We start from the raw sequence: 22636 nt of genomic DNA, 5'->3' as shown, positions 1-22636 counted from the left end.
ATGATCCAACACAGATGGAAGACCGTTGAGATAATTTAACATGTTAATTTGATGAAAATGTGTTACAATCCATAGACATGTGTTACATGTGTTGGTGTTAATAAGCTAGTTAACGGAGTCTTGGTCCAAGGCCACAACACTGTACAGCAAATGTTTTTCAGGGAGCCCAAGTTGACTGGGATACATAACAGTGTTGACATAACCAGTGACAACATCCAAATGTGGTAAAAAGAAAACCCAACAACCAACAGGTGACATTTATATTCTATAATAGTGATGACTACCACTGTTTGACCAATCTCTGTTAACACACAACTAAAATGTTGGGAAACTTGTTCAGATGTTAGAGATTATTGTCTGACAGGTGAAAGTGTTAGATAAATAGTATTAATATTGATTATTGTATAGTAACAGTGATTATTGTAATATTAATAATGGTTATTGTAATATTAATAGTGATTATTGTAATATTAATAGTGGTTATTGTAATATGAATAATGGTTATTGTAGTATTAGTAGTGATTATTGTAATATTAATAATGGTTATTCTAATATTAATAGTGATTATTGTCATATGAATAATTGTTATTGTAATATGAATAATGATTATTGTAATATTAACAGTGATTATTGTGATAGAGTATTATAATAGTGACGATTTTCTGACAGGTGCAAATGTTTCAGCAGGAGTGTTCTTAATGGAGGAAGATCCAGACAGACTCTGGGGTCACACCCAGGCACCAGAATGTATTCTCCCCAACATCAATGTCCCAGCTGTGTGCTCCTGAGTTAATGGACGAAGGTCCCCTCTACTACATCACAGTGTGTCCTCCCTCTGTGAGAATCTTAATGAAGGACATCAGTGAGTGTTACTGACTCATTTACATCCTGTTAGTCCCTGATTCAGACAGAGACAGTATCCACTGATACAGACACCTTCCCTGGTAAAACCCTGAGAGGGAGGGGACAAAAGCCAGTGCAGATGAATGGAAGGACTCTCTCAGTGAAAGTGTGTGTGAATGTGTGTAGATGTGTGTTATTGACAGGGTCAGAGAAGGACAGCTTTCCTCCTTCCCAGTCTAGCTGCACTCTGATCCTCTGGGGATTCTGTCTCACTGTGAGGGGGGTGAGTGGCTGCTTTGGTACATGTGTGTTATAATCACCACCACCAAACAACACACCCCAGGATCCATCCCAATATCCACTGTCTCCCTTCCTCTGGACAGACTCTGTGATCACACCCAGGTACCAGTATATATTCTCCCCAACATCAATGTCCCAGCTGTGTGTTCCTGAGTTAAAACCCTCAAAACCCAGGACAGTTTCTTCCTCATCAAACCTCTCTGGGTTGTCAGGAAGCTGCTGTTTCTCATCACTGTATCTCACACTGGTCAGATCATCAGACAGGATGAGATGTGGGTGGGAAGTGTTGGGGTCCAGAGTCACTGGAGCTGGACAGAGAGAACACAAACACACTATGTTAATTAAAATGAAGAGGGAATACATTACTGTATATGATATATAATGCTATGTGTTGTATGCTTTGTGTTATATTGTAACGTTCGTCGTTGGGAGAAAGAGAGGAGGACCAAGGTGTAGCGTGGTAAGTATTCATTATGCCTTTTACGAATACAAAAAAATAAAATAAACACGATAAATGAAACAGTCCTGAACGGTGAACTAAAACACAGAACAGAAAATAAACACCCACAACTCAAACGTGAAACCAGGCTACCTAAGTATGGTTCTCAATCAGGGACAACGATTGACAGCTGTCTGCGGTGGTGGCTCTGGCGCGGGACGTTGACCCGACTCCACCATAGTCTTTGTCCGCCTTTTACCCCGCCTCTGTGGCCTCTTTAACACGGCGACCCTCGCCACCGACCTCGGACTGGGGACCCTAGCAATGGGTCCCTAATGGACGGGAAATTCCGGCAGCACCGCACAGGCGGGAGACTCCGGCAGGTCCAGAGTGAAGGGCGAGTGACGGACGGTTCTGGCAGCTCAGGACAGACGGGAGACTCTGGCAGCTCAGGACAGACGGGAGCACCTGTTGGGGGGAGACGGAAAGACGGAGAGACAGCCTGGTGCGGGGGGCTGCCACCGGAGGGCTGGTGCGTGGAGGTGGCACCGGATAGACCGGACCGTGATGGTGCACTTGAGGTCTCGAGCACCGAGCCTGCCCAACCCTACCTGGCTGAATGCTCCCCGTAGCCAGGCCAGTGCGGTGAGGTGGAATAGCCCGCACTGGGCTGTGCTGGCGAACCGGGGACACCATGCGTGGGGCTGGTGTCATGTACCCTGGCCCGAGGAAACGCGCTGGAGACCAGATGCGCTGAGCTGGCTTCATGGCACCTGGCTCGATGCTCACTCTAGCCCGGCCGATACGAGGTGCTGCTATGTACCGCACCGGGCTATGCCTGCGCACCTGGGACACCGTGCACCTCACGGCATAACACGGTGCCTGCCCGGTCCCTCTTTCTCCACGGTAAGCACGGGGAGTTGGCTCAGGTCTCCTACTTGACTTAGCCACACTCCCTGTGTGCCGCCCCCCAATACATTTTTGGGGCTGCCTCGGGCTTCCAACCTCCTCATACCGCCGCCTCTCCGCTTTCGCTGCCTCCAGCTCTGCCTTGGGGCGGCTATATTCCCCAGCCTGAGCTCAGGGTCCCTTGCGGTCCAGAATTTCCTCCCATGTCCAGGAGTCCTGAGATCGCTGCTGCTGCCCGTTACCAATCTGCTTGACCCTTTGGTGGTGGGTGTTTCTGTAACGACTGTCTTCCTCGACGAGGAGGAGTAGTAAGGATCGGAGGACAAATGTGCAGCGTGGTATGTGTTCATGCTCTTTATTTAAACAAGCGAACACTGAAACAAAACCATAAACGACACGTGAAATAACCAAACAGTTCTGTGTGGAACAAACACTGACACGGAAATTAAACACCCACGAAACACAAGTGGGAAACCAGGCTACCTAAGTATGATTCTCAATCATGGACAACGATTGACAACTGCCTCTGATTGAGAACCATACCAGGCCAAACACAGAAATCACAAATCATAGAAAAAAGAATATAGACAACCCACCCAACGCACACCCTGACCATACTAAAACAAAGACAAAAGAACTAAGGTCAGAGCGTGACATATATACTGTTGAAGTTGGAAGTTTACAAACACTTAGGTTGGAGTCATTAAAGCTTGTTTTTCAACCACTCCACAAATGTCTTGTTGACAAACTATAGTTTTGGCAAGTCGGTTAAGACATCTACTTTGTGCAGGACACAAGTCATTTTTCCAACTATTGTTTACAGACAGATTATTTCACTTATAATTCACTGTATCACAATTCCAGTGGGTCAGAAGTTTACATACACTAAGTTGACTGTGCCTTTAAACAGCTTGGAAAATTCCAGAAAATGTCATGGCTTTATAATCTTCTGCTCGGCTAATTGACATCATTTGAGTCAATTGGAGGTGTCTGTGGATGTATTTCAAGGCCTACCTTCAAACTCAGTGCCTCTTTGCTTGACATCATTGGAAAATCAAAAGAAATCAGCCAAAACCTCAGAAAAAAAATTGTAGACCTCCACAAGTCTGGTTCATCCTTTGGAGCAATTGCCAAACGCCTGAAGGTACCACATTCATCTGAACAAACAATAGTACTCAAATATAAACACCATGGGACCACACAGCCGTCATACCTCTCAGGAAGGAGACGCGTTCTGTCTCCTAGAGATGAAAGTACTTTGGTGTGAAAAGTGCAAATCAATCCCAGAACAACAGCAAAGGACCCTGTGAAGATGCTGGAGGAAACAGGCACAAAAGTATCTATATCCAGAGTAAAACAAGTCCTATATCAAATCAAAGTCATGTGCACCGAATACAACAGGTGTTGGTAGACCTTATAGTGAAATGCTTACTTACAGGCTCTAACCAATAGTGCGGAGATAAAAAAAAAAGTATATGTGTGTGTGTTTGTGTGTTTGTAGGTAAGTAAAGAATTAAAACAACAGTAAAAAGACATTTGAAAATAAGAGGAGCAAGGCTATATACAGACACCGGTTAGTCAGGCTTATTGAGGTAGTATGTACATGTAGGTATGGTTAAAGTGACTATGCATATATGATGAACAGAGAGTAGCAGTAACGTAAAAAGTGGGGTTGGCGGGTGGTGGGACACAATGCAGACATAACCTGAAAGGCTGCTCAGCTAGGAAGAAGCCACTGCTCCAAAACCTCCATAAAAAAGCCAGACTACGGTTTGCAACTGCACATGGGGACAAAGATCGTACTTTTTGGAGAAATGTCCTCCGGTCTGATGAAACAAGACCAGAATTGTTTGGCCATAATGACCATCATTATGTTTGGAGGAAAAATAGGGAGGCTTGCAAGCCGAAGAATACCATCCCAACCGTGAAGCACGGGGGTGGCAGCATCATGTTGTGGGGGTGCTTTGCTGCAGGAGGGACTGGTGCACTTCACAAAATAGATGGCATCATGAGGTAGGAAAATTATGTGGATATATTAAAGCAACATCTCAAGACATCAGTCAGGAAGTTAAAGCTTGGTCGCAAACGGGTCTTCCAAATGGACAATGACCCCAAGCATACTTCCAAAGTTGTGTCAAAATGGTTTAAGGACAACAAAGTCAAGGTATTGGAGTGGCCATCACAAAGCTCTGACCTCAATCCCATAGAAAAATTGTGGGCAGAACTTAAAAAGCGTGTGCAAGCAAGGAGGCCTATACAAACCGGCAGCTCTGGCAATTCCACCTCGCCGCACGGGCCTGGCTACGGGGAGCATTCCTTCTGACAGTTACACCAGCTCTGTCAGGAGGAATGGGCCCAAATTCACCCACCTTATTGTGGGAAGCTTGTGGAAGGCTACCTGAAACGTTTGACCCAAGTCAAACAATTTAAAGGCAATGTTACTATATATCAATTGAGTTTATGTAAACTTCTGACCCACTGGGAATGTGATGAAAGAAATAAAAGCTGAAATAAATCATTCTCTCTACTATTATTCTGACATTTAACATTCTTAATATAAAGTGGTGATCCTAACTGACCTAAAACAGGGAATTTTTACTAGGATTAAATGTCAGGAATTGTGAAAAACTGAGTACAGATGCATTTGGCTAAGGTGTATATAAACCTCTGACTTCAACTGTATGTGCACATTACTTATTGGAAGATCCTCTGAAAACGTACAAAGCAAATGTATGTTTTTTTATGTAGGTTGTGCTGCCATCCTCCTAGAAGGTAATTATTTTATGGTTTCAATGGATTTAAATGGATACAATGGTTTAAATGGATTTCATTGTGTTCCACTGTGTTTTCCGCCCCCTAGTGGAGCTTTCTGGTACTTAGACTGTAAGGAAAACAGGAAGAGACATGCAAAAGGAAACAGGAGGAGACGCCGAGAAGCAGCTAAAAACAATGCAACGGTGCAGGTCTTTCAGTGCAGATCTCTTGTCACGTTTCAGCCTCGTAAAATATTTGTAAATTCGATTCAAGCATATTGCTAGTGATGATAATGTTGTTATTGATAGAATTTCTTACATATCAATGTTGGTTGCATTTACTCACACAAATTGCCTTGCCTTTCATGTATGTTGTCAGCTGTATTACTTTGCACGTGCGTCATGCAAACAAATGGTAAAATATACAATTTTGTAGTTGTGTTACTGTTTCTAGTGTAATATGCATTGTTATTCAGAGATGGTTGTATATTATTAGAGTAATGAAAGAAGTTAGCCAATTACCATATGAGTAACAATTAGCTATATGCTTTGGTATCATGCCAGAGTCATGGTACTGTAACAACCCGGGGTTTATAATCGCGGAAATCGACTCTGCCGTTTGAACATGCTTTTGCGGCACGGTCGATAGAGCGCTGGACTTCGGGCGAGAAGGTCGAGGGTTCGAGGTCTGTTTCATTACAGTACCTTAGCATGTGCTTTGTATTTATGCAACTTCAAATGTATAATGTACAGCAACAGTATTTCGACGTGAATTGAATATTAAAGTATATTCTTTTCTGTATTTTGCAGTTTCACAACACAAACATTTTCAATATATTAATTCAAGAAAAGTCAGGCCTTGGGAGTTTTATTTTAGACAGTTGTTAGCTATCTGTCTCGTTTTGCATGGGAACGCAACTCAAGGGCAGAATATAGGCAATTCTAAATATCATTCGCTCTCTATTTTTTTCAGTATTGGAGAGTTACAGTATTGGTCCAATATACACTGTGTACAAAACATTTAAGAACACATTCCTAATATTCAGTTTGCTGGCGCATGTTGAATCCAATGCTTCCCATAGTGGATCATTGTAGATATTCACGGGAAAATGTTGAGCGTGAAAAGCCCAGCAGAGTTGCAGTTCTTGACACAAACCAGTGTCCCTGGCACCAACTACCATACCCATTCAAAGGCACTTACGTCTTGCCTATTCCCCCTGTGAATGGCACACATACACAATCCATTTCTCAACTGTCTCAAGGGCTAAAAATCCTTCTTAAACCTGTCTCCTCCCCTTTATCTACAATGATTGAAGTGGATTTAATAAGTGACATCAATAAGGGATCATAGCCTTATCTTTGAAAGAGCTGTTGTTCTTAATGTTTTGTACACTCAGTGTTTAATACCCATTATATCTCAAAGACCTACTTACTGTACTGAACTACTCCCTGCATCTTCTCCCAGACTCTGAACTGCAGGTTTCCCAGGTACTTTGCCACATCGATCAGCGCTCCTGAAACCCTCTCTGGATCTGGCAGTGTACACTGGGCTCTGGAAGAACATTCAGGAGTCAGTGTTGCTGTTGGGTTTGATACAGAACCACAGAGAAGAGAGAGACATAATAAAGTCCCATTACCTTTTCACTGTATCCTTGTAGTTCTGTTGGGAAACAAAATAACATGTTAATAGATGTATTGATCTTAGAAAATCAATTACTACAATATTTATTTCATAATTGATAGGGCGGGCTAATTGGCGGGCTGTATCACCGCCTGGTACGGCAACTGCTCCACCCTCAACCGTAAGGCTCTCCAGAGGGTAGTGAGGTCTGCACAACGTATCACCGGGGGCAAACTACCTGCCCTCCAGGACACCTACACCACCCGATGTTACAGGAAGGCCACAAAGATCATCAAGGACAACACCCACCCAAGCCACTGCCTGTTCACCCCGCTATCACCCAGAAGGCGAGGTCAGTACAGGTGCATCAAAGCTGGGACCGAGAGACTGAAAAACAGCTTCTATCTCAAGGCCATCAGACTGTTAAACAGCAACCACTAACATTGAGTGGCTGCTGCCAACACACTGACTCAACTCCAGCCACTTCAATAATGGGAATTGATGGGAAAGGATGTAAAATATATCACTAGCCACTTTAAACAATGCTACCTTATATAATGTTTACATACCCTACATTATTCATCTCATATGTATATGTATATACTGTACTCTATCATCTACTGCATCCTTATGTAATACATGTATCACTAGCCACTTTAACTATGCCACTTTGTTTACATACTCATCTCATATGTATATACTGTACTCGATACCATCTACTGTATCTTGCCTATACTGCTCTGCACCATCACACATTCATATCTTTATGTACATATTCTTTATCCCCTTACACTGTGTATAAGAAATTAGTTTTGGAATTGTTAGTTAGATTACTTGTTGGTTATTACTGCATTGTCTGAACTGGAAGCAAAAGCATTTTGCTACACTCGCATTAACATCTGCTAACCATGTGTATGTGACAAATAAAATTTGATTTGATTTGGGAGTTGATTTATAGGTAGATTAGTCCTTACCTGCAGGAATGAGATGTCCTCAGCTCCCAGCTCTTCTTCTATGGTTCTGATTGTGTCTGAAAGTGATATCTCTCTGCTCATCTTCTCAATCTTCTTCTTCATCATCTGACTCTTCTGCTTCTCTTCCTCCTTCAGTTCAGCTATCCTGGCTCTCTCTTCCTCATATAGAAACTGATGAAGCTTCTCAAACCTCATCTTAATCAGCCTCTCTGTGTGCTGGGCCTGGCTCTGGAGACAGTAGAGAGGAATGTCAAAAATATAAATAATTGATTATCCATAATTCCACAGGGTTATGATAAATCTTCACAGTATCATTGTATTTCAGCTTCACTCTGTATTCTTACTTTGATGTGGTTGGCTGTTTTATGACAGGTTAGTTTAACTTCTCCAAAGACCTTCAATTTCTCCTGTAAGGGCTTCAGTGAAGTCTTGAGTTCCTCCTGGAATGAAACAACATTTCAACGATATGCTGTGGGTAAAAGGATTGGATTCACACAGATCTTTATTCACATTCCACAATATATGCCGTAAGTCAAGTAGCGTTAAATACATCTCCTACCTTATGATCCAGTACAGCTTCATCTATTGGGCAGCAGTCATGGCTTTTATGCTTTTTGGAAGTTTGACACACCAAACAGATGGGCTGTTTATCCTCCAGACAGAAGAGCTTGAGTTTCTCACTGTGTTGACTGCAGAGCACCTCAGGCCCTGCTGAAGCTCTCTGGCTTCTGTCCTGTAAGTAGGCCTCACACAGGTTCTTTAAAACCAGGTTACAGGGGGGAAATTCCATTGATGATTTCTTTCTGCAGACTGGACATTCCCAAGATGTCTTCTGTTTCCAGTATTCCTCCAGACAGGCTTTACAGAAGCTGTGGCTACACAACAGGACCACAGGATCCTTGAAGATGTCACAGCATACTGGACAGGAGAAATCAACCTCGGAGAGTGAAGCTTTAGAGGCCATTTCTCACTGCTTATCTCTGTTATGAAGGTTTACTTTCACTTCTGACTTCTGAACTCTTTTGACTGAGGTTCACTTTCGAAAACTTATCTGAACTTATCTGAAATCTCTGTTTTCCTGACGGTGTTCCTTAGTCTTCAATTGTTGTTTTGATTCTTGGTTGTTTACCAAAAATTCTAAATAGCTGCATGTCACAGCGCTGTTCTGTTGTGAGCGTTTCTCCTTCCTGTTAAGCAGGAGTAGGGTGGAGCTCTCTGCTGAGTTGTCTTTATATCAGTTTGAGTCTGTGCAGGACATTTCCGCTAGATGTCAGTGTTTGGTTAAATATAACTGGATTTTATTGCTTCAAAAGGCCAGGTTTATGAAATGTGTACCAAATAAACTGATCTAAGGTTTCTCCTCATCTGACTTGACTGTTAGCTGAATTCTGACTATCTATGTCTCTGGTTAATTCAGCACCATGGACAGCAACTGTATGGAAGTGCCAAGCAGTCAACTTCAGCAGCTGAAACTCCTACATTGGACTGGAGTTTACATTCAGTCTACCAAGAGCAAGATGGTGACTCCACACAACAAACCAACTCCCCAAACAAGAGCCTGGAGTTTGTGAGTGTTTGTGAATGTGTGCTTGTGTATGTACGTGTGTGTGCATGTATGTGTACACAGTATTTGTGTGCAGCTGATCTTAATTTAACCCCATGATCCAACACAGATGGAAGACCGTTGAGATAATTTAACATGTTAATTTGATGAAAATGTGTTACAATCCATAGACATGTGTTACATGTGTTGGTGTTAATAAGCTAGTTAACGGAGTCTTGGTCCAAGGCCACAACACTGTACAGCAAATGTTTTTCAGGGAGCCCAAGTTGACTGGGATACATGCCAGTGTTGACATAACCAGTGACAACATCCAAATGTGGTAAAAAGAAAACCCAACAACCAACAGGTGACATTTATATTCTATAATAGTGATGACTACCACTGTTTGACCAATCTCTGTTAACACACAACTAAAATGTTGGGAAACTTGTTCAGATGTTAGAGATTATTGTCTGACAGGTGAAAGTGTTAGATAAATAGTATTAATATTGATTATTGTATAGTAACAGTGATTATTGTAATATTAATAATGGTTATTGTAATATTAATAGTGATTATTGTAATATTAATAGTGGTTATTGTAATATGAATAATGGTTATTGTAGTATTAGTAGTGATTATTGTAATATTAATAATGGTTATTCTAATATTAATAGTGATTATTGTCATATGAATAATTGTTATTGTAATATGAATAATGATTATTGTAATATTAACAGTGATTATTGTGATAGAGTATTATAATAGTGACGATTTTCTGACAGGTGCAAATGTTTCAGCAGGAGTGTTCTTAATGGAGGAAGATCCAGACAGACTCTGGGGTCACACCCAGGCACCAGAATGTATTCTCCCCAACATCAATGTCCCAGCTGTGTGCTCCTGAGTTAATGGACGAAGGTCCCCTCTACTACATCACAGTGTGTCCTCCCTCTGTGAGAATCTTAATGAAGGACATCAGTGAGTGTTACTGACTCATTTACATCCTGTTAGTCCCTGATTCAGACAGAGACAGTATCCACTGATACAGACACCTTCCCTGGTAAAACCCTGAGAGGGAGGGGACAAAAGCCAGTGCAGATGAATGGAAGGACTCTCTCCGTGAAAGTGTGTGTGAATGTGTGTAGATGTGTGTTATTGACAGGGTCAGAGAATGACAGCTTTCCTCCTTCCCAGTCTAGCTGCACTCTGATCCTCTGGGGATTCTGTCTCACTGTGAGGGGAGTGAGTGGCTGCTTTGGTACATGTGTTTTATAATCACCACCACCAAACAACACACCCCAGGATCCATCCCAATATCCACTGTCTCCCTTCCTCTGGACAGACTCTGTGATCACACCCAGGTACCAGTATATATTCTCCCCAACATCAATGTCCCAGCTGTGTGTTCCTGAAATAAAACCCTCAAAACCCAGGACAGTTTCTTCCTCATCAAACCTCTCTGGGTTGTCAGGAAGCTGCTGTTTCTCATCACTGTATCTCACACTGGTCAGATCATCAGACAGGATGAGATGTGGGTGGGAAGTGTTGGGGTCCAGAGTCACTGGAGCTGGACAGAGAGAACACAAACACACTATGTTAATTAAAATGAAGAGGGAATACATTACTGTATATGATATATAATGCTATGTGTTGTATGCTTTGTGTTATATTGTAACGTTCGTCGTTGGGAGAAAGAGAGGAGGACCAAGGTGTAGCGTGGTAAGTATTCATTATGCCTTTTACGAATACAAAAAAAAAAATAAACACGATAAATGAAACAGTCCTGAACGGTGAACTAAAACACAGAACAGAAAATAAACACCCACACCTCAAACGTGAAACCAGGCTACCTAAGTATGGTTCTCAATCAGGGACAACGATTGACAGCTGTCTGCGGTGGTGGCTCTGGCGCGGGACGTTGACCCGACTCCACCATAGTCTTTGTCCGCCTTTTACCCCGCCTCTGTGGCCTCTTTAACACGGCGACCCTCGCCACCGACCTCGGACTGGGGACCCTAGCAATGGGTCCCTAATGGACGGGAAATTCCGGCAGCACCGGACAGGCGGGAGACTCCGGCAGGTCCAGAGTGAAGGGCGACTCCGGCAGCGCCGGAGTGACGGACGGTTCTGGCAGCTCAGGACAGACGGGAGACTCTGGCAGCTCAGGACAGACGGGAGACTCTGGCAGCTCAGGACAGACGGGAGCACCTGTTGGGGGGAGACGGAGAGACGGAGAGACAGCCTGGTGCGGGAGCTGCCACCGGAGGGCTGGTGCGTGGAGGTGGCACCGGATAGACCGGACCGTGATGGTGCACTTGAGGTCTCGAGCACCGAGCCTGCCCAACCCTACCTGGCTGAATGCTCCCCGTAGCCAGGCCAGTGCGGTGAGGTGGAATAGCCCGCACTGGGCTGTGCTGGCGAACCGGGGACACCATGCGTGGGGCTGGTGTCATGTACCCTGGCCCGAGGAAACGCGCTGGAGACCAGATGCGCTGAGCTGGCTTCATGGCACCTGGCTCGATGCTCACTCTAGCCCGGCCGATACGAGGCGCTGCTATGTACCGCACCGGGCTATGCCTGCGCACCTGGGACACCGTGCACCTCACGGCATAACACGGTGCCTGCCCGGTCCCTCTTTCTCCACGGTAAGCACGGGGAGTTGGCTCAGGTCTCCTACTTGACTTAGCCACACTCCCTGTGTGCCGCCCCCCAATACATTTTTGGGTCTGCCTCGGGCTTCCAACCTCCTCATACCGCCGCCTCTCCGCTTTCGCTGCCTCCAGCTCTGCCTTGGGGCGGCTATATTCCCCAGCCTGAGCTCAGGGTCCCTTGCGGTCCAGAATTTCCTCCCATGTCCAGGAGTCCTGAGATCGCTGCTGCTGCCCGTTACCAATCTGCTTGACCCTTTGGTGGTGGGTGTTTCTGTAACGACTGTCTTCCTCGACGAGGAGGAGTAGTAAGGATCGGAGGACAAATGTGCAGCGTGGTATGTGTTCATGCTCTTTATTTAAACAAGCGAACACTGAAACAAAACCATAAACGACACGTGAAATAACCAAACAGTTCTGTGTGGAACAAACACTGACACGGAAATTAAACACCCACGAAACACAAGTGGGAAACCAGGCTACCTAAGTATGATTCTCAATCATGGACAACGATTGACAACTGCCTCTGATTGAGAACCATACCAGGCCAAACACAGAAATCACAAATCATAGAAAAAATAATATAGACAACCCACCCAACGCACACCCTGACCATACTAAAACAAAGACAAAAGAACTAAGGTCAGAGCGTGACATATATACTGTTGAAGTTGGAAGTTTACAAACACTGAGGTTGGAGTCATTAAAGCTTGTTTTTCATCCACTCCACAAATGTCTTGTTGACAAACTATAGTTTTGGCAAGTCGGTTAAGACATCTACTTTGTGCAGGACACAAGTCATTTTTCCAACTATTGTTTACAGACAGATTATTTCACTTATAATTCACTGTATCACAATTCCAGTGGGTCAGAAGTTTACATACACTAAGTTGACTGTGCCTTTAAACAGCTTGGAAAATTCCAGAAAATGTCATGGCTTTATAATCTTCTGCTCGGCTAATTGACATCATTTGAGTCAATTGGAGGTGTCTGTGGATGTATTTCAAGGCCTACCTTCAAACTCAGTGCCTCTTTGCTTGACATCATTGGAAAATCAAAAGAAATCAGCCAAGACCTCAGAAAAAAATTGTAGACCTCCACAAGTCTGGTTCATCCTTTGGAGCAATTGCCAAACGCCTGAAGGTACCACATTCATCTGAACAAACAATAGTACTCAAATATAAACACCATGGGACCACACAGCCGTCATACCTCTCAGGAAGGAGACGCGTTCTGTCTCCTACAGATGAAAGTACTTTGGTGTGAAAAGTGCAAATCAATCCCAGAACAACAGCAAAGGACCCTGTGAAGATGCTGGAGGAAACAGGTACAAAAGTATCTATATCCAGAGTAAAACAAGTCCTATATCAAATCAAAGTCACGTGCACCGAATACAACAGGTGTTGGTAGACCTTATAGTGAAATGCTTACTTACAGGCTCTAACCAATAGTGCGGAGATAAAAAAAAAAGTATATGTGTGTGTGTTTGTAGGTAAGTAAAGAATTAAAACAACAGTAAAAAGACATTTGAAAATAAGAGGAGCAAGGCTATATACAGACACCGGTTAGTCAGGCTTATTGAGGTAGTATGTACATGTAGGTATGGTTAAAGTGACTATGCATATATGATGAACAGAGAGTAGCAGTAACGTAAAAAGTGGGGTTGGCGGGTGGTGGGACACAATGCAGACATAACCTGAAAGGCTGCTCAGCTAGGAAGAAGCCACTGCTCCAAAACCTCCATAAAAAAGCCAGACTACGGTTTGCAACTGCACATGGGGACAAAGATCGTACTTTTTGGAGAAATGTCCTCCAGTCTGATGAAACAAGACCAGAATTGTTTGGCCATAATGACCATCGTTATGTTTGGAGGAAAAATAGGGAGGCTTGCAAGCCGAAGAATACCATCCCAACCGTGAAGCACGGGGGTGGCAGCATCATGTTGTGGGGGTGCTTTGCTGCAGGAGGGACTGGTGCACTTCACAAAATAGATGGCATCATGAGGTAGGAAAATTATGTGGATATATTGAAGCAACATCTCAAGACATCAGTCAGGAAGTTAAAGCTTGGTCGCAAACGGGTCTTCCAAATGGACAATGACCCCAAGCATACTTCCAAAGTTGTGTCAAAATGGTTTAAGGACAACAAAGTCAAGGTATTGGAGTGGCCATCACAAAGCTCTGACCTCAATCCCATAGAAAAATTGTGGGCAGAACTTAAAAAGCGTGTGCAAGCAAGGAGGCCTATACAAACCGGCAGCTCTGGCAATTCCACCTCGCCGCACGGGCCTGGCTACGGGGAGCATTCCTTCTGACAGTTACACCAGCTCTGTCAGGAGGAATGGGCCCAAATTCACCCACCTTATTGTGGGAAGCTTGTGGAAGGCTACCTGAAACGTTTGACCCAAGTCAAACAATTTAAAGGCAATGTTACTATATATCAATTGAGTTTATGTAAACTTCTGACCCACTGGGAATGTGATGAAAGAAATAAAAGCTGAAATAAATCATTCTCTCTACTATTATTCTGACATTTAACATTCTTAATATAAAGTGGTGATCCTAACTGACCTAAAACAGGGAATTTTTACTAGGATTAAATGTCAGGAATTGTGAAAAACTGAGTACAGATGCATTTGGCTAAGGTGTATATAAACTTCTGACTTCAACTGTATGTGCACATTACTTATTGGAAGATCCTCTGAAAACGTACAAAGCAAATGTATGTTTTTTTATGTAGGTTGTGCTGCCATCCTCCTAGAAGGTAATTATTTTATGGTTTCAATGGATTTAAATGGATACAATGGTTTAAATGGATTTCATTGTGTTCCACTGTGTTTTCCGCCCCCTAGTGGAGCTTTCTGGTACTTAGACTGTAAGGAAAACAGGAAGAGACATGCAAAAGGCAACAGGAGGAGACGCCGAGAAGCAGCTAAAAACAATGCAACGGTGCAGGTCTTTCAGTGCAGATCTCTTGTCACGTTTCAGCCTCGTAAAACATTTGTAAATTCGATTCAAGCATATTGCTAGTGATGATAATGTTGTTATTGATAGAATTTCTTACATATCAATGTTGGTTGCATTTACTCACACAAATTGCCTTGCCTTTCATGTATGTTGTCAGCTGTATTACTTTGCACGTGCGTCATGCAAACAAATGGTAAAATATACAATTTTGTAGTTGTGTTACTGTTTCTAGTGTAATATGCATTGTTATTCTACAGAGATGGTTGTATATTATTAGAGTAATGAAAGAAGTTAGCCAATTACCATATGAGTAACAATTAGCTATATGCTTTGGTATCATGCCAGAGTCATGGTACTGTAACAACCCGGGGTTTATAATCGCGGAAATCGACTCTGCCGTTTGAACATGCTTTCGATAGAGCGCTGGACTTCGGGCGAGAAGGTCGAGGGTTCGAGGTCTGTTTCATTACAGTACCTTAGCACGTGCTTTGTATTTATGCAACTTCAAATGTATAATGTACAGCAACAGTATTTCGACGTGAATTGAATATTAAAGTATATTCTTTTCTGTATTTTGCAGTTTCACAACATAAACATTTTCAATATATTAATTCAAGAAAAGTCAGGCCTTGGGAGTTTTATTGAAGACAGTTGTTAGCTATCTGTCTCGTTTTGCATGGGAACGCAACTCAAGGGCAGAATATAGGTAATTCTAAATATCATTCACTCTCTATTTTTTTCAGTATTGGAGAGTTACAGTATTGGTCCAATATACACTGTGTACAAAACATTTAAGAACACATTCCTAATATTCAGTTTGCTGGCGCATGTTGAATCCAATGCTTCCCATAGTGGATCATTGTAGATATTCACGGGAAAATGTTGAGCGTGAAAAGCCCAGCAGAGTTGCAGTTCTTGACACAAACCAGTGTCCCTGGCACCAACTACCATACCCATTCAAAGGCACTTACGTCTTGCCTATTCCCCCTGTGAATGGCACACATACACAATCCATTTCTCAACTGTCTCAAGGGCTAAAAATCCTTCTTAAACCTGTCTCCTCCCCTTTATCTACAATGATTGAAGTGGATTTAACAAGTGACATCAATAAGGGATCATAGCCTTATCTTTGAAAGAGCTGTTGTTCTTAATGTTTTGTACACTCAGTGTTTAATACCCATTATATCTCAAAGACCTACTTACTGTACTGAACTACTCCCTGCATCTTCTCCCAGACTCTGAACTGCAGGTTTCCCAGGTGCTTTGCCACATCGATCAGCGCTCCTGAAACCCTCTCTGGATCTGGCAGTGTACACTGGGCTCTGGAAGAACATTCAGGAGTCAGTGTTGCTGTGGGGTTTGATACAGAACCACAGAGAAGAGAGAGACATAATAAAGTCCCCTTACCTTTTCACTGTATCCTTGTAGTTCTGTAGGGAAACAAAATAACACGTTTAAAGATGCATTGATCTTAGAAAATCAATTACTACAATATTTATTTCATAATTGATAGCAGTTGATTTATAGGTAGATTAGTCCTTACCTGCAGGAATGAGATGTCCTCAGCTCCCAGCTCTTCTTCTATGGTTCTGATTGTGTCTGAAAGTGATGATATCTCTCTGCTCATCTTCTCAATCTTCTTCTTCATCATCTGACTCTTCTGCTTCTCTTCCTCCTTCAGTTCAGCTATCCTGGCTCTCTCTTCCTCATATAGAAACTGATGAAGCTTCTCAAACCTCATCTTAATCAGCCTCTCTGTGTGCTGGGCCTGGCTCTGGAGACAGTAGAGAGGAATGTCAAAAATATAAATAATTGATTATCCATAATTCCACAGGGTTATGATAAATCTTCACAGTATTATTGTATTTCAGCTTCACTCTGTATTCTTACTTTGATGTGGTTGGCTGTTTTATGACAGGTTAGTTTAACTTCTCCAAAGACCTTCAATTTCTCCTGTAAGGGCTTCAGTGAAGTCTTGAGTTCCTCCTGGAATGAAACAACATTTCAACGATATGCTGTGGGTAAAAGGATTGGATTCACACAGATCTTTATTCACATTCCACAATATATGCCGTAAGTCAAGTAGCGTTAAATACATCTCCTACCTTATGATCCAGTACAGCTTCATCTATTGGGCAGCAGTCATGACTTTTATGCTTTTTGGAAGTTTGACACACCAAACAGATGGGCTGTTTATCCTCCAGACAGAAGAGCTTGAGTTTCTCACTGTGTTGACTGCAGAGCACCTCAGGCCCTGCTGAAGCTCTCTGGCTTCTGTCCTGTAAGTAGGCCTCACACAGGTTCTTTAAAACCAGGTTACAGGGGGGAAATTCCATTGATGATTTCTTTCTGCAGACTGGACATTCCCAAGATGTCTTCTGTTTCCAGTATTCCTCCAGACAGGCTTTACAGAAGCTGTGGCTACACAACAGGACCACAGGATCCTTGAAGATGTCACAGCATACTGGACAGGAGAAATCAACCTCGGAGAGTGAAGCTTTAGAGGCCATTTCTCACTGCTTATCTCTGTTATGAAGGTTTACTTTCACTTCTGACTTCTGAACTCTTTTGACTGAGGTTCACTTTCGAAAACTTATCTGAACTTATCTGAAATCTCTGTTTTCCTGACGGTGTTCCTTAGTCTTCAATTGTTGTTTTGATTCTTGGTTGTTTACCAAAAATTCTAAATAGCTGCATGTCACAGCGCTGTTCTGTTGTGAGCGTTTCTCCTTCCTGTTAAGCAGGAGTAGGGTGGAGCTCTCTGCTGAGTTGTCTTTATATCAGTTTGAGTCTGTGCAGGACATTTCCGCTAGATGTCAGTGTTTGGTTAAATATAACTGGATTTTATTGCTTCAAAAGGCCAGGTTTATGAAATGTACCAAATAAACTGATCTAAGGTTTCTCCTCATCTGACTTGACTGTTAGCTGAATTCTGACTATCTATGTCTCTGGTTAATTCAGCACCATGGACAGCAACTGTATGGAAGTGCCAAGCAGTCAACTTCAGCAGCTGAAACTCCTACATTGGACTGGAGTTTACATTCAGTCTACCAAGAGCAAGATGGTGACTCCACACAACAAACCAACTCCCCAAACAAGAGCCTGGAGTTGTGTTTGTGAATGTGTGCTTGTGTATGTACGTGTGTGTGCATGTATGTGTACACAGTATTTGTGTGCAGCTGATCTTAATTTAACCCCATGATCCAACACAGATGGAAGACCGTTGAGATAATTTAACATGTTAATTTGATGAAAATGTGTTACAATCCATAGACATGTGTTACATGTGTTGGTGTTAATAAGCTAGTTAACGGAGTCTTGGTCCAAGGCCACAACACTGTACAGCAAATGTTTTTCAGGGAGCCCAAGTTGACTGGGATACATGCCAGTGTTGACATAACCAGTGACAACATCCAAATGTGGTAAAAAGAAAACCCAACAACCAACAGGTGACATTTATATTCTATAATAGTGATGACTACCACTGTTTGACCAATCTCTGTTAACACACAACTAAAATGTTGGGAAACTTGTTCAGATGTTAGAGATTATTGTCTGACAGGTGAAAGTGTTAGATAAATAGTATTAATATTGATTATTGTATAGTAACAGTGATTATTGTAATATTAATAATGGTTATTGTAATATTAATAGTGATTATTGTAATATTAATAGTGGTTATTGTAATATGAATAATGGTTATTGTAGTATTAGTAGTGATTATTGTAATATTAATAATGGTTATTCTAATATTAATAGTGATTATTGTCATATGAATAATTGTTATTGTAATATGAATAATGATTATTGTAATATTAACAGTGATTATTGTGATAGAGTATTATAATAGTGACGATTTTCTGACAGGTGCAAATGTTTCAGCAGGAGTGTTCTTAATGGAGGAAGATCCAGACAGACTCTGGGGTCACACCCAGGCACCAGAATGTATTCTCCCCAACATCAATGTCCCAGCTGTGTGCTCCTGAGTTAATGGACGAAGGTCCCCTCTACTACATCACAGTGTGTCCTCCCTCTGTGAGAATCTTAATGAAGGACATCAGTGAGTGTTACTGACTCATTTACATCCTGTTAGTCCCTGATTCAGACAGAGACAGTATCCACTGATACAGACACCTTCCCTGGTAAAACCCTGAGAGGGAGGGGACAAAAGCCAGTGCAGATGAATGGAAGGACTCTCTCCGTGAAAGTGTGTGTGAATGTGTGTAGATGTGTGTTATTGACAGGGTCAGAGAAGGACAGCTTTCCTCCTTCCCAGTCTAGCTGCACTCTGATCCTCTGGGGATTCTGTCTCACTGTGAGGGGAGTGAGTGGCTGCTTTGGTACATGTGTTTTATAATCACCACCACCAAACAACACACCCCAGGATCCATCCCAATATCCACTGTCTCCCTTCCTCTGGACAGACTCTGTGATCACACCCAGGTACCAGTATATATTCTCCCCAACATCAATGTCCCAGCTGTGTGTTCCTGAGTTAAAACCCTCAAAACCCAGGACAGTTTCTTCCTCATCAAACCTCTCTGGGTTGTCAGGAAGCTGCTGTTTCTCATCACTGTATCTCACACTGGTCAGATCATCAGACAGGATGAGATGTGGGTGGGAAGTGTTGGGGTCCAGAGTCACTGGAGCTGGACAGAGAGAACACAAACACACTATGTTAATTAAAATGAAGAGGGAATACATTACTGTATATGATATATAATGCTATGTGTTGTATGCTTTGTGTTATATTGTAACGTTCGTCGTTGGGAGAAAGAGAGGAGGACCAAGGTGTAGCGTGGTAAGTATTCATTATGCCTTTTACGAATACAAAAAAAAATAATAAACACGATAAATGAAACAGTCCTGAACGGTGAACTAAAACACAGAACAGAAAATAAACACCCACAACTCAAACGTGAAACCAGGCTACCTAAGTATGGTTCTCAATCAGGGACAACGATTGACAGCTGTCTGCGGTGGTGGCTCTGGCGCGGGACGTTGACCCGACTCCACCATAGTCTTTGTCCGCCTTTTACCCCGCCTCTGTGGCCTCTTTAACACGGCGACCCTCGCCACCGACCTCGGACTGGGGACCCTAGCAATGGGTCCCTAATGGACGGGAAATTCCGGCAGCACCGGACAGGCGGGAGACTCCGGCAGGTCCAGAGTGAAGGGCGACTCCGGCAGCGCCGGAGTGACGGACGGTTCTGGCAGCTCAGGACAGACGGGAGACTCTGGCAGCTCAGGACAGACGGGAGACTCTGGCAGCTCAGGACAGACGGGAGCACCTGTTGGGGGGAGACGGAGAGACGGAGAGACAGCCTGGTGCGGGGAGCTGCCACCGGAGGGCTGGTGCGTGGAGGTGGCACCGGATAGACCGGACCGTGATGGTGCACTTGAGGTCTCGAGCACCGAGCCTGCCCAACCCTACCTGGCTGAATGCTCCCCGTAGCCAGGCCAGTGCGGTGAGGTGGAATAGCCCGCACTGGGCTGTGCTGGCGAACCGGGGACACCATGCGTGGGGCTGGTGTCATGTACCCTGGCCCGAGGAAACGCGCTGGAGACCAGATGCGCTGAGCTGGCTTCATGGCACCTGGCTCGATGCTCACTCTAGCCCGGCCGATACGAGGCGCTGCTATGTACCGCACCGGGCTATGCCTGCGCACCTGGGACACCGTGCACCTCACGGCATAACACGGTGCCTGCCCGGTCCCTCTTTCTCCACGGTAAGCACGGGAGTTGGCTCAGGTCTCCTACTTGACTTAGCCACACTCCCTGTGTGCCGCCCCAATACATTTTTGGGGCTGCCTCGGGCTTCCAACCTCCTCATACCGCCGCCTCTCCGCTTTCGCTGCCTCCAGCTCTGCCTTGGGGCGGCTATATTCCCCAGCCTGAGCTCAGGGTCCCTTGCGGTCCAGAATTTCCTCCCATGTCCAGGAGTCCTGAGATCGCTGCTGCTGCCCGTTACCAATCTGCTTGACCCTTTGGTGGTGGGTGTTTCTGTAACGACTGTCTTCCTCGACGAGGAGGAGTAGTAAGGATCGGAGGACAAATGTGCAGCGTGGTATGTGTTCATGCTCTTTATTTAAACAAGCGAACACTGAAACAAAACCATAAACGACACGTGAAATAACCAAACAGTTCTGTGTGGAACAAACACTGACACGGAAATTAAACACCCACGAAACACAAGTGGGAAACCAGGCTACCTAAGTATGATTCTCAATCATTCTCTTCCTCATATAGAAACTGATGAAGCTTCTCAAACCTCATCTTAATCAGCCTCTCTGTGTGCTGGGCCTGGCTCTGGAGACAGTAGAGAGGAATGTCAAAAATATAAATAATTGATTATCCATAATTCCACAGGGTTATGATAAATCTTCACAGTATCATTGTATTTCAGCTTCACTCTGTATTCTTACTTTGATGTGGTTGGCTGTTTTATGACAGGTTAGTTTAACTTCTCCAAAGACCTTCAATTTCTCCTGTAAGGGCTTCAGTGAAGTCTTGAGTTCCTCCTGGAATGAAACAACATTTCAACGATATGCTGTGGGTAAAAGGATTGGATTCACACAGATCTTTATTCACATTCCACAATATATGCCGTAAGTCAAGTAGCGTTAAATACATCTCCTACCTTATGATCCAGTACAGCTTCATCTATTGGGCAGCAGTCATGGCTTTTATGCTTTTTTGAAGTTTGACACACCAAACAGATGGGCTGTTTATCCTCCAGACAGAAGAGCTTGAGTTTCTCACTGTGTTGACTGCAGAGCACCTCAGACCCTGCTGAAGCTCTCTGGCTTCTGTCCTGTAAGTAGGCCTCACACAGGTTCATTAAAACCAGGTTACAGGGGGGAAATTCCATTGATGATTTCTTTCTGCAGACTGGACATTCCCAAGATGTCTTCTGTTTCCAGTATTCCTCCAGACAGGCTTTACAGAAGCTGTGGCTACACAACAGGACCACAGGATCCTTGAAGATGTTACGACACACAGGACAGTAGAACCTCGGAGATAGATGCTTTAGAGGCCATGTCTCACTGCTTATCTTTCTGTTATGGCTTTGGAAGTCTTTTGATGAAGTTTTACATTAAAAAAGTCAAAATCTATACTTGGATGACGGTGTTCCTTAGCCATTAATTGTTGTTTTGATTCTTGTTTGTTTACAAAGTTTTTTGGTCATCCCATAAGACAGTTCACTGAATATTTAATTGCTGCATGTTACAGCGCTGTTCTGTTGTGAGCGTTTCTCCTTCCTGTTAAGCAGGAGTAGGGTGGAGCTCTGCTGAGTTGTCTTTATATCAGTTTGAGTCTGTGCAGGACACTTCCACAAGATGTCAGTGTTTACTTAAATATAACTGGATTTTATTGCTTCAAAATGCCAGGTGTATGAAAATGACCAAATAAACTGATCTAACGTTTCTCCTCATCTGACTTGACTGTTAGCTGAATTCTGACTATCTATGTCTCTGTTTAATTCAGCACCATGGACAGCAACTGTATGGAAGTGGCAAGCAGTCAACTTCAGCAGCTGAAACTCCTACATTGGATTCACTTTTACATTCAGTCTGCCAAGAGCAAGATGGTGACTCCACACAACAAACCAACTCCCTGACCAAGGGCCAGCTATTCTG

General features: G+C 43.5%; 3 protein-coding genes and 1 pseudogene across 3 annotated transcripts; all 4 read right to left on the bottom strand.

The window, feature by feature from the left end:
• Positions 1 to 25: 25 nt before the first annotated feature.
• LOC135527854 (E3 ubiquitin-protein ligase TRIM39-like) lies at positions 26 to 9426 on the bottom strand. The gene is made up of 6 exons (XM_064956463.1): positions 8399 to 9426; positions 8184 to 8279; positions 7840 to 8067; positions 6882 to 6904; positions 6678 to 6796; positions 26 to 1451 (listed from the first exon to the last, which is right to left on the bottom strand). The coding sequence occupies exons 1-6, from the start codon at positions 8801 to 8803 to the stop codon at positions 904 to 906; spliced, it is 1419 nt and encodes a 472-aa protein (XP_064812535.1). The 5' UTR covers positions 8804 to 9426; the 3' UTR covers positions 26 to 903.
• Positions 9427 to 9523: 97 nt separating this feature from the next.
• On the bottom strand, positions 9524 to 18122 carry LOC135527853 (E3 ubiquitin-protein ligase TRIM39-like). The gene is made up of 6 exons (XM_064956462.1): positions 17102 to 18122; positions 16887 to 16982; positions 16540 to 16770; positions 16404 to 16426; positions 16200 to 16318; positions 9524 to 10949 (listed from the first exon to the last, which is right to left on the bottom strand). Exons 1-6 carry the CDS (start codon positions 17504 to 17506, stop codon positions 10402 to 10404), a joined length of 1422 nt encoding a protein of 473 aa, XP_064812534.1. The 5' UTR covers positions 17507 to 18122; the 3' UTR covers positions 9524 to 10401.
• Positions 18123 to 18219: 97 nt separating this feature from the next.
• On the bottom strand, positions 18220 to 21075 carry LOC135527415 (E3 ubiquitin-protein ligase TRIM15-like). The gene is made up of 3 exons (XM_064955955.1): positions 20794 to 21075; positions 20431 to 20665; positions 18220 to 19645 (listed from the first exon to the last, which is right to left on the bottom strand). Exons 1-3 carry the CDS (start codon positions 21073 to 21075, stop codon positions 19098 to 19100), a joined length of 1065 nt encoding a protein of 354 aa, XP_064812027.1. The 3' UTR covers positions 18220 to 19097.
• Positions 20821 to 22351, bottom strand: LOC135527858 (E3 ubiquitin-protein ligase TRIM39-like; annotated as a pseudogene).
• Between the last annotated feature and the right edge of the window lie 285 nt (positions 22352 to 22636).

The sequence above is a fragment of the Oncorhynchus masou genome, chromosome 33, assembly GCF_036934945.1.
Source record: "Oncorhynchus masou masou isolate Uvic2021 chromosome 33, UVic_Omas_1.1, whole genome shotgun sequence".
In the NCBI taxonomy this organism is placed as follows: domain Eukaryota; kingdom Metazoa; phylum Chordata; class Actinopteri; order Salmoniformes; family Salmonidae; genus Oncorhynchus; species Oncorhynchus masou.
The sequence above is the reverse complement of the archived record's forward strand: the minus strand, read 5'-3'. Positions and strand labels throughout refer to the sequence as shown.